Raw genomic sequence first — 14,757 nt, 5'->3', positions numbered from 1 at the left:
ATCAGAAGCAAATTGAAACAATATTTACCAAGGGAATAAAAAATTTAAGAAGAGACTGAGTCAGACAAATGGTATTTATATTGAAGACTTAGAAAAGAAATACAAAATGTGCAATGCTTTTAATAATCATTCATTCTGTGCTTATCAAGGGCCTGCAATGTGGTAAGCATGCTTGAATACAAAGATAAAGTTGGTCCCTACTTGCAAAGAATTTACGATATGATCATTTTAAAACCTCTTAGGGAGTCCACAGCATCATATGAAATGTATTAAAATGAAACTACATACCACATGAAGTAATTTTTATTGCAAAGATATGAAGGGTGTTTTTTAAAAAAGTTTTTTGTTTGAAATTATTTGCCCCAAAGTAATTTTATTTTATGATTAGATGTGATTTCTCAGTAAAATAACCTTGGAATTTGTAAAGCTAGAACATCCAGCCTACAAAATGTTTTTCACTTTTTGAAGTCATTTTTCATGTCTGAAGCCTTTTTGGAGGCCATTAAAAATCACTAAGCCATAAGCACTGTGCGGGTCTGATGAAAAAACCGTTTCCTTACAGTCTTTACAAGAGTCTTTGGGATCAGAGCAATTAGCATAGTGCTATGTAAATTTTTATGTACCTAGATTTGTCGGATTGGAATAAATTATATTTCACATTTATAACCCTTAGTAACCCTTAATTTAATTGGATCCATCAAACGTGCATCAAGTATTTTTTATATTCAAAGCACAGTGCTAAGCTTCAGAAACATGAGTATTATGGAAAGAATACAGACTCAATTAGGGGCCAGGTAGCCTATACATTATGGTTCTGGGTTATAAAACTACATGATATATTACTTTTGGACTCAAACAGATTTTTTACTTGCAAAATTAGAAACTTGACTAATCCTATGGATCTTACAATTCTAAAATTATCTAATTTCCAGTTTTTATCTAGATTTTGAATTCATCCTATATTAAGGTTTTAGGTTTTTTTTTCTGCCTCTAAGAATACTAAAATTGGAATGAACAGGCTAAAAGATGGGTACTTTGAATTTATGCTTATGAATATATTATATGGCATTTTATCCTTCCATTGTGACTAGATTGAAGTTTCTATAAGAAGCAATTCCTTTCAAATTCATGAAAATTTAGAATTCTAAATAACATCAGGGGATTAAAATTCTTGGAAAATACTAAGAAGATTTCCTGTAAATAGAGCTTTTATGGAATAATTTCAAAGCAGTTAATTAAGATTTAAGTTGGGCAAAGCATTAGAAGGGAAATCAAGAATGAACAGACCTTTCCAGAAAGTATGATTAAACTCAAATTCATTTCTCAACACTATCATTTACACAGTACCTACTATGTGCCAGATACTTCACACATATAATCTCTAATTCTCAAGATAACCATTTAAAGGGGGAAACAGGTTATCTACTCAACATCACAGTTAATATGTGGCAATGCTATGATTAAAACCTGGATTTTTAAAAACTATAATATCATGCTGCTTTCCTGCCTTCATTTACATTTTCTTACTTAGTATTTGTTGCTTTTGTCCTTAGTTATATATTTGGAAGTTTTAGAAGAATTCTCTTTGGCTCTAATGTAGGATCATATCTTTGAGAGTAATCTCCAACATTTTATTTTGTCATCTATTCATTTAATCGCAAATATCAAGTTAAGGGAAAGTTAAAGATGTTTGAGAGCCTGATCATAAATTGCCATTAGTTTTATTGCTACCCTTTCTGTTAATAGAGCATATGTTACTAGAGCAGAGAATTTGAATTGATGGATTGCATTAAGCTGAATGATACTACCCTCCTCCATGGTCTTAGATGAGTTGTGCACCTCTGCACCATGTGTAGTACAGGGCTTTGAGGATATTTTCTAGAGAGTCAATCCTGCTGCGTGGAGACCTTCTGGCTTCCATCTTGTTCACTCATGTAGCTTTCATTCTGCAAGGTTGAGATGAGGAGGTCATGATACTGACTCTTCAGCTGTTTTTGCAGTGGCCTTGCTAGTAGTCTCTCTGCTCCTGCAATCACCACACTCATGCTGTCCCCTGGGACAGCAGCTCTTGCTGATGTGCTCCAAGTACCCTTTGAGGGCAAGAATGTGCTCACAGCCCTCACTAGAACAATATTAAGATATACTGGAAGCAACCACTTTGGCCATGCAGGCTATGCCTCCTCCTGGGCCTTATTTCTCTCATGAGTCTGTGGACTTGGTTGCAGCCACACCCATGGCGCCTGCAGTAGTGCTTGTTGTCACCACTACTTCTGCTGCCACCACTGCCCCTTTATTGATTATGTGACTGTAGTAGTGCATGAACTCATAAATGTAGTATATGTGGGAAGCATGCCGGAATCATGACTTCCTTCCATAACCAAAATAGGTAGGCCCAAACACTTCGGTGTTCAGGTGAAGTCTCGTGATGCTGACTTGATCTTTCCTGCCACAGAGCTTCATGGCATATGCCTTGGGGGAGAACAAATAAATGAAGTAAAGAAAGTTAGACCAGCAAAGTCTCCCTTCTCTTCCTATAGCTAAACAATAAGAGGACATTGTTGCACATGTACACAAGCGTGCTGCATTGCCACTAATGTATATGAGCAGCAGTCACAGGGAGACATTATGTCCCACAACATATCAACCTGCCTAGATTGAAGCAGTATGTGTTCAAGAATAGACTGGATGGTCAGGGTGCATTACAGACAGCATTACAACATTGGATATGAAATTAAGAGTTGATGACAGCTAAGGACTCTGAAATCAGATTTAGGGAACACTTTGGAGAAGCCTTAGGAACCTCTGCAATGTGCTGCAGCTCCCAAATGGAAGCTCATTTGGTCTTGAACACTTCCAAATGCAATGCATTTTGCAGGTAAGCCTCAGCACCTGCAGATGCTCTGCAGGACCTTTACCTGCTCTCCCCAGAGCATCCTGGCCCCACCTTCTAGTCTCTGCAAAGACTTACCACTGGGCTCCGGTGCTCTTCCTCAAACACAGGTGAGCCCAACATGTTCCCAGCTAGCATGGCCTGGGTACTGCTGTAAGCCTCCATTGGTGGTCTCAGGATGTAAATAAGGTTTTCCCAGTGAACAAAAAGATCTCTTGTGTCTGAAGGGCAACACAGCTGAAGGTAGAAAGAGCGGCCAGTGATAAGCTTCAGGCGAAGCTGTTGTTTTATACTGTTATGAATGGTTATCTTTACGCACTTCAAGGGAAACAGCCTGGTCAGCTCTAAGATCTGTGTAGGCTTACTACCTCTTTCCTGGGTGGCAGGGCCACATCTGGCACTGCTGTCATCACTGGCAGCAGCTGGTTGGGCCAGCAGCATGATATCAGGTAGTGTGAGGCAGGGGCTGGTGCGGACGATGCCCACTGTCACCATTCCGGCACGATTGTGCACATCGATCACTTCCCCTCTTTTGCTGATCTGGATAAAGTCACTCTCAAACATAGGTGCATACTTGAATATAGCATACTCCCCTTTGTACAGTTGTTGCTGCAGTTTCCCCATGGGGGTGTTAAACATGCCCATTGCAGGGCTGCTTTGGGCGGTGTAGTACGGTAACATAAACTGGTCGTTCATGGCTATCTGTTATCAAGACAGTTCCACACCTCCCTTAACACACCTTGTAGGGTGTCCTGTTTCCCTGGCTTCTCTGGCAGGTGGGCAAGTAGTCGTGTTCGGCAAGCTTTTCTGTCCTTGAGTGACTGAGGACTGACTGGGTGGGGCGTTGATTATCAACTGCTCAGTGCCAGAGACAGTCGGGTCCCTGGAGCCAGACCATGCCCTGCCTAGAGCATGAAGCCATAGGGGGCGCAGATGAACCGGGCACCGGTCGATGTCAGGGCGCCCAGGTGTAGATGCTCACTCAGGAGGGACCTTCGCTTTAGCCTGATGACGAGCTCACAACAGCCTCTGCCCTTCGATTCCATAACCTCAACTGCCAATCGTAATCCCACTGCTCTTCTTCCCAAGCCGAAACCTAAGCGTCTACCTCCGCCTAAACCACCCCGCGGGACCCCTTTTATCCTCTTCTGCCCATTGTGACCTGACCCCACCGCACACACCCCTTTGTCTCTGTCACCCAACAGCCCCTCCCTCGGGGCAAGGGCACTGTCCTCTCCACCCTACTCCTCACCCCTCACCCCGGACCCCCCACAGCTCAGCAGACCACTTCGATCCCACATCTAGGGATCTTAACGCATTCTGGCAAACTGCTTTCGAAATTGGTTTGCAAACTTTCTGTTAGGTGTATGAAAGTTTAAATTATACATTCCCTACATACCCTTGTATCCAGCACTTCTAATTGTAGACATGGACCTCAAAGAGAGAATTGGACAAGTTGGTAAACTGGTTAGTACAGGATGTTTACCAATGTTTATTGTAGCATAAAAGATCATAAACAAGATTAATATCTTACCATAGGGGACCAGTTAAATAAATTATGGAGGATTCGATAGAAATGCTCATGTATTTCCCTATTTATTGACATGAAAAGATATCCTTGACCTTTTTCTTTCCCCCTTAAAGAAAAAGAGCAAAACAAACATTTCAAACTAGTAATGTGTGATTCAATTTATGTAAGAGAGTGTGTGTGTGTGTGTGTGTGTGTGTGTGTTTGGGTATGGAATTATGTTCAGTGGAATGTTTAAAATGTTTATCTCTGAACTATATAATTTTTATTTTCTACTTTTTGCTTTCTATTCTATTAGGAAAATTATTTCTGTTACCAGGGAAAATAAAGCTGTTTTTATTAGCAATATTTTTTTTTCTTTTTTTTATAGCCACAATAAATTTTATGTTTTGACTCAGCCTCAAATTGCTCTCTGGCTATAGAGTGGAAAGAGCCTTAAACATTACATTTATACTATATTCTTTACCTACAAAATTGTATTGGGGGGAAAAACCCTGAGGAATTTTTCCAGCTATTATAAACATTATCAATTTAATAAGATTATAATATCTTTATGGACATGACAATTTTATGGTACCACATATAAATATGCACACATACATATATATGCATCTATGGTTATTGAGTCTTTTATAGGTCAATGCAAACATAATTTCTTCCCTTCATATTGAAATGTCTGGTTATTTCTGATAATTTGAGTATTTTTCTTTTATTTATTGAGTTGCCTATTCACTTATCAGTAGAACTTCTTACAAGCCTTTCCAGAATCCTTATATCTTAATTTCCACTTCAGGTCTATGTTACTTATCTTGCAATTGGCAAAAATCAACAAGCCTAACATGCATTTAGTAAACTAACATTTAAAAAATATCCAAATGATTCTAGTGTTTTGTTTTGTTTTTTCCTGAAAAGAATAACTGGATAGGTAGCATTGGACACAATTTAATTTAGATGCTTTTAAAAATTTCACAGATATGCCAACTGTCATGAAAGCACTTTTATACCATGCACACATATGACAAGATACTATCTTAGGTTACATTAGAGCACTGGTCTCCAGGGAAACCAGAAACTGTCTTACCTGTAGAGCCTATAGACTTTCAGATTTTCCAAACCAGTCAGTAGACCAGCAACAATAGAACCTCTTTTATTTGGCCTGATAACCCTTGTGTGTAGCATTCTGGCAAATATGTCTCTATTCTCATGAATTTGATGAGGTTTATCTGAAATTCCTCTAGCTTTAGAGAAAACTACTTTATTAGCATTTGCCATAATACTTGAGAAGTTCAGATGGCTAAATAAAAATCTACCTAAACCTGAGATTAAGAAATTCCTTTTATGTAAATGTAGCAGTTTTCCATATGCTTGCTCTTAAAGCAGATTTCCATATAATTAGTCATTAGATATTCTTAAAATAAATTTATGCTCTCCTTCCTTTATATTGGAGTTTGTGTCACTGAGTTAATCATTTAGCTTTTCTGGGCCTTATTTTTCTCATCTTTGAAATTGAGATGATCCCTTAGATATCCTTCAACTTCAGAATAATTATGATAGTGTGATAGGGCTTTAGCTTTTTGCCCCCTATAATAAAATTGCTACATACTTTGGAAATACTCCAAACAATAATAATGAATCAAAGTATCATTCAAATAATAACAGTTCTGGGAATTATGTAATTCAATGTATAATCTTATCCTGTTGCTGAATTTTTCCTTCCTGAGACTTTTAAAAGAAGCAATATTTGAAATGTGGAAATGACAAAATGTTAGTTTAGTCAGATGAACAATCAGTGGGGGCAGTGTTTAAAACTATGTGATTGAAAATATGGTTAAACCGTTTAAACAGAATTCAGTTAATAATGAAGATGGTCATGGTATACAGATTAATTCCCCCAAAATATATTCACATTCTAATCTTTGTGACCTGTGAATATATTACCTTATGTGGCAAAAGGAGTTTGTAGATGTGATTAAATTAAGGATCTCGAGTTGGGGATGTTGTCTAGATTGCGCAGTGGGCCCAATTTAATCAGAATGGTTTTTATGAGAGAAAAGCAGGAAGGTCAGAGTCAGAGAAGGTATATGTGATGGTGGCAGCAGAGGTCAGAGTGATGAAGCCATGAACCAAGGAGTGCAGGTGGCCTCTAGAAGCTGGGAAAAGCAGGAAATGGATTCTCTCCTGGAGTCCCCAGAAGGAAACAGCCCTGCTAACACCTTGACTTTAGCCCATGAGAATCATTTTGGACTTTTGACCTTGAGAACTGTAAGAGAATAAATTTGTGTTTTATAAGTGACTAAGTCTGTGGTAATTTGTAATGGCAGTCCTAGGAAGCTATTACAGATTTGGGTGCCTGGAAGTGGGGTCCTGCTGTAACAAATACATAAAAATATAGAAATGGCTTTGGAATTGGGCATTGAGTAAAAGCTGGAAGAATTTTGAGGAGCATGAGAGAAAATGTTCAGATTGCCTTGAACAAAAATATGGATGTTAAAGGTTCTGGTGATGAGGGCTCAGAAAGAAGTGGTATGATAGAGAAAACCTATATTGTATTAAAGAACACCTAAAGTGTCATAAACGGGATGTTTGTATAAACATGGATGTTAAAGGTACTACTGGTGAGAGGTGAGAAGAAAGTTAGGAGAATAATAGAAAAAACTTGTATTATCTTAGAGACTACCTAAATCATTATAGAATGTTGGTAAATATATGAATATTAAAGGTGCTTCTGGTAAGGACTCAGAAGTAAATGAGAAACAAGTTACTGAAAAATGGAGGAAAAGGAAATACTTGTTACATAGTAGCAGATAGTCTAGCAGAATTGTGTTCTACAGTTATGTAGAAAACAGAACTAATAAGTGATGAACTTGGTTATTTAGCTGAGTAGATTTCTAAACAAAATGTTTGAATGGGCCTGATTTCTTCTTGCTGTCTATAGTGAAATGTGAGAGGAAAGAGATAAATTGAGGGAAGAAAATTTAAACTAAAAGAAATCAGGACTTGATGATTGGGACATTCTTAACCTATTCAGATTGCAAAAGATTCTAAAATTTGTAGATTCACTGTCAAGAAGTAGTCTGTGTCTCAAGAATTATGTTGTGGAGAAAAAGCCAAAGGCATGGCTAGATAACATTTTTCCTGTGCCCCAGCAGGATCAAAAATTAGATTATTGAGACACAGAGAGAGCCCATTGAAGAGACTAGGCATGTGATTCATAGACCTTCTTTGCCATCTCAGCATTATTCAGAGTTGAGATTATCCAGAAAAAGCTTCCAAGCAACTTGGTGGCCCACTAATTACTGAAAGTGTGTGGGAAGGAGAAATGGAACCGCCAGCTACCCCCTCACTGGGCTCCGAGAGTCTCTGCGTTTGATCCTCATCAATATCTTTTTTTCTCTTTCCTCTTCCTGTTCTGCTTCTCAGTTTCCCCCTGTGAAGTCCCTGGCAGGCTCCAGCACTTCATCTGAATTACACCTGAGCTGTGCCTTTTTCCCCTACTCCTTTATCTGAAACCCTTCCTTCCCTCTGGGACTTTCCAGCCAGTGGTATATCTAGTCAGCCATCTTGCTTCCTCCCTCTTCAACTAGGAATTTTAAAAAATAGAAATAGCATGGTACAATAGAACAAGTGAGGTAGATCTAAGTTTTAACATTAGTTTTGCAACTCACTATGTACCTTTCGTCAGTCACATAATCTATTACTTTTTCATCATCTCTGAAAGAGGGAACTTATTTCTACCTTGAAGGGTTGATCTGAAACTTAGAGAATGTGTTTAAAGCACATAGAATAATGCCAGTCCCATAGTAGGCTCTCAACAGATGGTAGATATTTTTTTGCTCTCTTTTTAACTATACGCCACTATACCTTTTTAAGACCTCCAGGAATAAAAACATGTTCTGTAAAGGACCAGCTTTAACAAATATAAGCTTCAGGACCTCAGAAATTAATCACTTTTAATCTTAATTTTATCATTTGTAAATGAGGATAATAGTACTTACATCCTAGCAGTGTAGGGAAGAATAAATGGCATATACTGTTTATATTAAGTACTTAAAATAGTATCAAACAGGCCTGGTGCAGTGGCTCACACCTGTAATTCTAGCACTCTGGGAAGCGAAGGTGGGAGGATCACTTGAGTTCAGAAGTTTGAGGCCAGCCTGAGCAAGAATGAGACCCCATCTCTACTAAAAATAGAAAAAATTAGCCGGCCATCATGGTGTGCACCTATAGTCCCAGCTACTCAGGAGGCTGAGGCAGGAGGATCGCTTGAGCCCAGGAGTCTGAGGTTGCTGTGAGCTACAATGACACCACTGCACACTACCCAGGGCAACAGAGTGAGACAGTCTGACAAGTGTGCGTGACAGTGCATACTCTGCTGTGTGTATTGCATGCAGTAGGCCCTCAGGCTACGTTTGTTGAATTCTGGTTTTCTTCGGTGCCATTGTAGGGAGATAAGCGGAAATAGCGTAAAAGGCACCTTTGAGTTTTGGTAAATCTGGGTCTTTGGCAATCTGGGTTCTAATTCTGACTTTATCACTTACTAGCAATATGCTCAATTTCTCTGAATCAACCTCAGTTTCCCCATCTGTAAAATGAGGATAATTCCAACACTACATTGTTTTGTGAGGATTAAATGAGTTGACAAATGTCAAGTGCCTAACAGAAAACCTAGAACATAATAAACATTAACCTTTCTTATATCTAAAGGATGTATTCAACTTTTTGTTTTACTCACTATCACCTAAATGTTCTAAAAATGACTAATTAATAAGCCATTAACATGTAAATGTTAAAAGGCAAATAAGATCTCAGTTGAATGTGTATTGATGAAATGTTATGTTATTTTCTGCATCTTTCAATAAATATTTTATCTATGATATTTTTGCAGTCACCATAGCAGCAAAAATAAAGCTGTATTTAATTTGAATAAACTCCAAGGAGTCCTACTTCTTGTTTTGATTCTGTGGCCAAACTGAGATTTTATTCTATTTATCAGGCTCTAGCCTTCTGAAAATAGGTAAAATTAACAGGGATTATAAGGGAACTTGTTGCAGAAAGGTAAAATGGTGTCTATTATTTTATTATACACTATTGGTGACCAGTACATATTTTATACTGGAAGGGAGAAAGAATCATAAAAATGAAATACATAACCAGCTTTGTTCTTTCCTTTATATCTGGCATGTTTACGTGCCTAGGGAGGATAACGCACTGTGACCCTTCAGTGTGACTCTGCAATCCAGTGCTGCTCAGGCCCTGTCCTCATCTTCCCTTCTGTCCCAAATGCCTCTTCCCCTGTTATCCTGCTCCTTACCTTCAAGCCCCAGCTTCCAAGAATGGTTTTTCATTCATCCTAGTGTGTATCAATCAGCCCCTGAAGCCTCTTCGTAGCTAGAAGCTTAATCTACTAGAAAAGTGGGTAAAAAATTGCTTCTTGATGAGTGTGAGGTGAGGGATTGGGGGTGGCCATGAACGGGGTAGGATACAGTTTTAAGGAGAGAACAGGTAAAGATAGAGAGGAAAGAACAGGTAGGCAACAGTGAGAAGAACTGGTAGGATAGATGGAGAGGGAAAAAAGAAAAGGAAAAGAAAGAATGTGGGCTGCATTTGTAATCCTTGGCTGCAAGGGATATATTGATTTTTCAAACATGTAATGATGATGGGAATACAAGGAGGGAACCTGAGCAATTTGTCATTGTCACCTGAATGTGGAGAAGAAATTACAAAATGTTATACACCTTGGATGTGCCATTTTTCATTGCAATAGGTGGGCAACTGATCACCTAAAATACATTGAAAAAGTATTATTTTGGGGTCTGATTATTATATGATAATTAAGTTTTTAATTTAGCCTTAAATTGTTTTGTACTTTAGCAATGTATATTTAGCCCAGAAACCAAAATATACATATCTTAGTTCTTAATGTAACCTGTTTTTGTTAGGTCAGAGCATTTCATTTTGATATAGAACTAAACAGATTATCATATAGCCAATATAAGTACAATAGACCTTACAGAAGGAATATGGATATCCTTGAATTGATGATCAGAAATGCCCTAATTTCAGCCATTCCTCTGGGGGCTATACGAATAAGAAGCTGCCTGACATATGGCAGAGCAGAGCATAGAGCCAAGTGTCCACTTTCTACAAGGAGACTTTCTGGACTAATCCTGTCATGCCTCAGCCCCTGCTAGAAGCCAATTCTCTCAGGTCATCTGCTAGCGTCACCCTTCTATTGCTCTCATTGGACTCAATTCCCATTGATTTTCTTATTCCTGTTGTCTGTGATAAGCAAAACCTCTATATTCTCATCTCTCCTGTGAACATTCTCTTCACTTCTTGGCTTTTCCCAGCAGTATTTGTTTTTACTAGCATATATTAATTTACATTAGGTGCCTTATAAATGGTGAAACTGGTAAGATCAGAAACCAGAAGGCTTTGCTTTTGTGTTTGTTTGAGAAGACAGTTGGGAGGCTGAGGCAGGAGGATAGCTTGAGCCCAGGAGTTTGAGGTTGCAGTGAGCTGTGAATGATCAAGCCACTATACTCCAGCCTGGGCAACAGAGTGAGACCCTGTCTCTAAAAAAAGAAAAAAGAAAAAGTCCTAAAACTAAAATTTGCACCATAGACAGCTACTATTAGTATCACTCCTTTTATTCAGTTGTCATTCCTTCAATACATATTTATTATTTTCTTGCTACGTATCAGATGCTGTTTTAAGTAGGAGGATATACAATGGTGAAAATTTTGCATTCTAATAGGGGAGACAAACAATAGCTAGCAAAGAAGTTAACAAGAAGTCTTGATCATAATAAATGCTATGTACAGAAGTTTTTAAAGGTGATGGAAATGAGTGATGAGGTCAAGAAATAGCTGGCAGATTAGACTGTGTAGTCAAAGGAGGCCTCCCGGGACCGGAAAGGTGATGTTTGAGTTGGTACCTAATGACAGGAAGGGGCCAGCCATGTGCAGATCTCTGTATTAGGCAGATTAAAGCACAAATGAACCCAGAGGAGCTGCCCCTGAATGACTTAGGGGAAGTGTCAGAGGTTAAAGTCAAAGAACTAGTTAGAGGCCAAATTTTATCAGGCTTTGTGGATCTGGGTAAAGAATTTTGACGTATTCTAATTCAAATGAGAAGTCATCGGAGGATTTTAAGCAAGAGTTGATATGACTTAATTTATATTTAAAATATCACTCCATATGGGCTTACCTAATTATATTAAGAATGCATCTGTATTAATATATATTTGTAAAGAAAAACCACTCAAGCAGAGTGTCAGGAAGGTTTGGGGCTACAGGGCTAGATTCAGAGAAATCTCAGTACTTTGGAAGAAATTGATATTTTGTTGCCTGGTTTGTAACTACAAAGTAAATGTTCATTTTTTTTATGATTGAAAGTATATGCTCATTCAAAATAGTGGAAAAATGAAGAAAAGTATAAGGAGAAAAAGAATAGTCATATTATCCAAACAAGAAAATGTTGATTAACTTGTTCTTGATTTTTTCCTATGCAAGAGTGTATATGTGTGTGTCTCTATCTATCTACCCACCTACATAGTTGCCATTATGCTGTGTATATGCTTTGGAATTATTTTCTTATTTATTTAACAAACATTTTTATTTTGTTTAACAAACATTTTCCATATTTCCCCATTGTTTTTATGAACATTATTTTATGAGACAATATATCACTAAGGGATGGAAACATTGCTCACAAAGCAATTTTCAAGGTGGAGTACGAGTATAGATAAGAGTTCTCCCCGTTCATTGAAGATGTTTGAGAGTCCTTGAGTTTCATTTCATAGTAGACTGAAGAAGCATCCTTAAACTAAAGCAACATTATTTTTCCTGTGAAAGAATTAATTCTGAAAATCAAAAGGAATTATTTTCATTCTCTTTGAATTATGAAAAGTCTGGGAATATTACAGCTGATTTGAGATGGGAAGATAAATAACGAGAAACAAATGAAATATTACTGAAAACCATAAAGAGGGTCACTGCAGGACAAGTTTCAGTATAAACCTATACAGTAGAGAGATCCAATAGGAGAGAGCTCATAAATATGCTACATGTAAAAGAAAAATCAATTTTCAAAAGAATCGTTGAAGCATCTGTACAGGAATAGTTATCTATGAGTGTAAAGAAAGTGGAAATCCTCTACCAAGAATGCCTTTGTTTAACTCAAAAATAGAGAATTAATTTGAAGATTAGCTTCAGTGAGGTGGAAGTGGCTAATTCGACTTAGGAAAGACAGGTGGTGATGCTGCAGAGAGGTTCCCTTCAGTTTAAGGATGCCATGCTGTGCCACAGACACTTGCCAGAGGACACATCCTAAGGACATTTGCGTTGGTTCTGGGCTGTCACTAGACAGGGCTTGGTAAACCATCCCTAGAAGACCTCTCTGCTTTCCTTTCTTTTGTACCTCCTTCATTAGGTGAGCTGGATCCCGAGGTATCTCTTTCTCCTATCTGCTTTGCTACCCATGCTGCTTGATCAAGATGGCTAGAGAAATAGAAAGTAGACAACCTTTTTACTTATGCGAAACAGAGAATAATGTTTTAACTTTTCAGATGGAACACAGTTGGTTTTAAACCTATTAGAGATTTATTGATGAATTCAAGGATGTACTCACAAACCACACAAATGTGTAAATGAAAGAGAAAAAGAGTTTATTGTTGATTTTATCCTAAACGTAAAGTTAAATCAGCATATTGAAATGAGGAAATGCAAGCAAAGGACTTTGCATAGTTTTGGGCATAGAGAAAATACTCGAACATTGCAACTATGGACCTGGACTTTCAAGATTCAAATCCAATCGGTGTTTGTTTCTTACTGGGTGTCTGGCCTTTGATGAGTTACTTAACCTCTGTGCCTCGGTTTCAATAACTGTAAAATGGGGTTATATAATATTAGTACTATCTCATGGAGTTTTTATGAAAATTAAATGAGTGAATATATAAGAAGTGCTTAGAACTATGCCTGGCATACAATAAGCATTAGATGTGTTAGCTGTTATTTTGCAGTGGTGGTGGTTATTGAAGGAGTTATAGGTCACTTTTGTGTCACAATATGAAATAAAAGGAGAGCTATGTCAAATAAAAATATATAAGGAATCTTTTACCTTCATTCAGGTGAGGGTTATTCTTATTTGGGATATGAATTTTGCACAGTCAGCTCTATATCTCTGTTTTCTTTGAACCCATACATTTCATAACATTATTCTGGGCTTAAGAAAAGTTGCTGTAGGACTTCAGATCACATTTCCCCAAATCCAGCCATTAGATACCATGGCCATATTTTTAACTGATAAATTTGCTCTAATCATTTTCTTTAAGTGAATATTGTGAATACTAAATATTCATTGGATTAGATATTCAGAATATTTAAATGAGAACTTCTCAAGTGTGAAAAATTAAGTTACTGATGATGGGAATAGAATAGTTAAGTTATGAAATGAATTTCTTGTAGAGTTCCACAGACTGATATTTTACTAATCCTACTTTAAATAATAAATTCCTGGGACATACATTAGGTATGACACGTTACTTCTCTAATCATAGAAATCTTCCTTCTGAATTCATTTCTCATGTATTACCTCATTAAGGATTCTGCCTCTACTGATCCCATAAAAGCTCTATTATTTTTTTAAAATCTAAAGCTGGGAATTAAAAATAATTTCCTGGGAACTGCTACAACATAGTACATCTGAGATTTTTTATGAGATGGAGATGTCATAACCCTAGTCTCAGGGGAGGCTGGCTCAAATGCCCCGAAGCCCTGTCTCACTTATCACAGAGGCCTCAGGTTATTTGCTGTCAAATTCAATGGTTTAATTTTATAGACAAGAAGACACTTAGAGAAATTTTGGCAGGGTGATAGATAAGCTCTGGGTATGCTCAAAATATATATCAGTGTGTGCTTTTTGAAAAATGTATTTTAGCCTGTATAGGGAAACTTTGAAGGGGTTAATAGCCAGAATATATAAAGAACTCAAAAAGTTCAAATAATTCAGTTAAAAATATCTGTATACAACATTTCTCAAAAGAAGTCATACAAATGGCCAAAATTATATGAAAGAATGCTCAATATCACTAGTTATCATAGAAATGCAAATCAAAAACACAATGAGATATCATCTCACCCCAGTTAGAATGGCCATAATCAAAATGACAAAAAATAGCAAATATTGGCAATGATGCAAAGAGAGGGGAACACTTGTACATTATTGGTGGGAATGTAAAGTAGTACAGCTACTATGAAAAACAGTATGAAGGGTCATCAAAAAAATAAAAATAGAATGCCATATGATCCATAAATTCCATTGCTGAGTATATATGAAA

General features: G+C 37.4%; 2 protein-coding genes across 7 annotated transcripts in view; one reads left to right on the top strand and one right to left on the bottom strand.

Annotated features, from left to right (window-relative positions):
- The window catches only part of ANKS1B (ankyrin repeat and sterile alpha motif domain containing 1B), a 967,677-nt gene that overhangs the window by 252,588 nt on the left and 700,332 nt on the right, over positions 1–14,757 (top strand). The window lies entirely within an intron of this gene.
- On the bottom strand, positions 1,887–3,586 carry GARIN6 (golgi associated RAB2 interactor family member 6). Its single transcript, XM_069490363.1, has 3 exons — positions 2,969–3,586; positions 2,379–2,469; positions 1,887–2,122 (listed from the first exon to the last, which is right to left on the bottom strand). The coding sequence occupies exons 1-3, from the start codon at positions 3,584–3,586 to the stop codon at positions 1,887–1,889; spliced, it is 945 nt and encodes a 314-aa protein (XP_069346464.1).

This window comes from Eulemur rufifrons, chromosome 16 (genome assembly GCF_041146395.1).
Source record: "Eulemur rufifrons isolate Redbay chromosome 16, OSU_ERuf_1, whole genome shotgun sequence".
NCBI lineage: Eukaryota > Metazoa > Chordata > Mammalia > Primates > Lemuridae > Eulemur > Eulemur rufifrons.
This window is presented reverse-complemented; position numbering and strand designations above follow the sequence as displayed.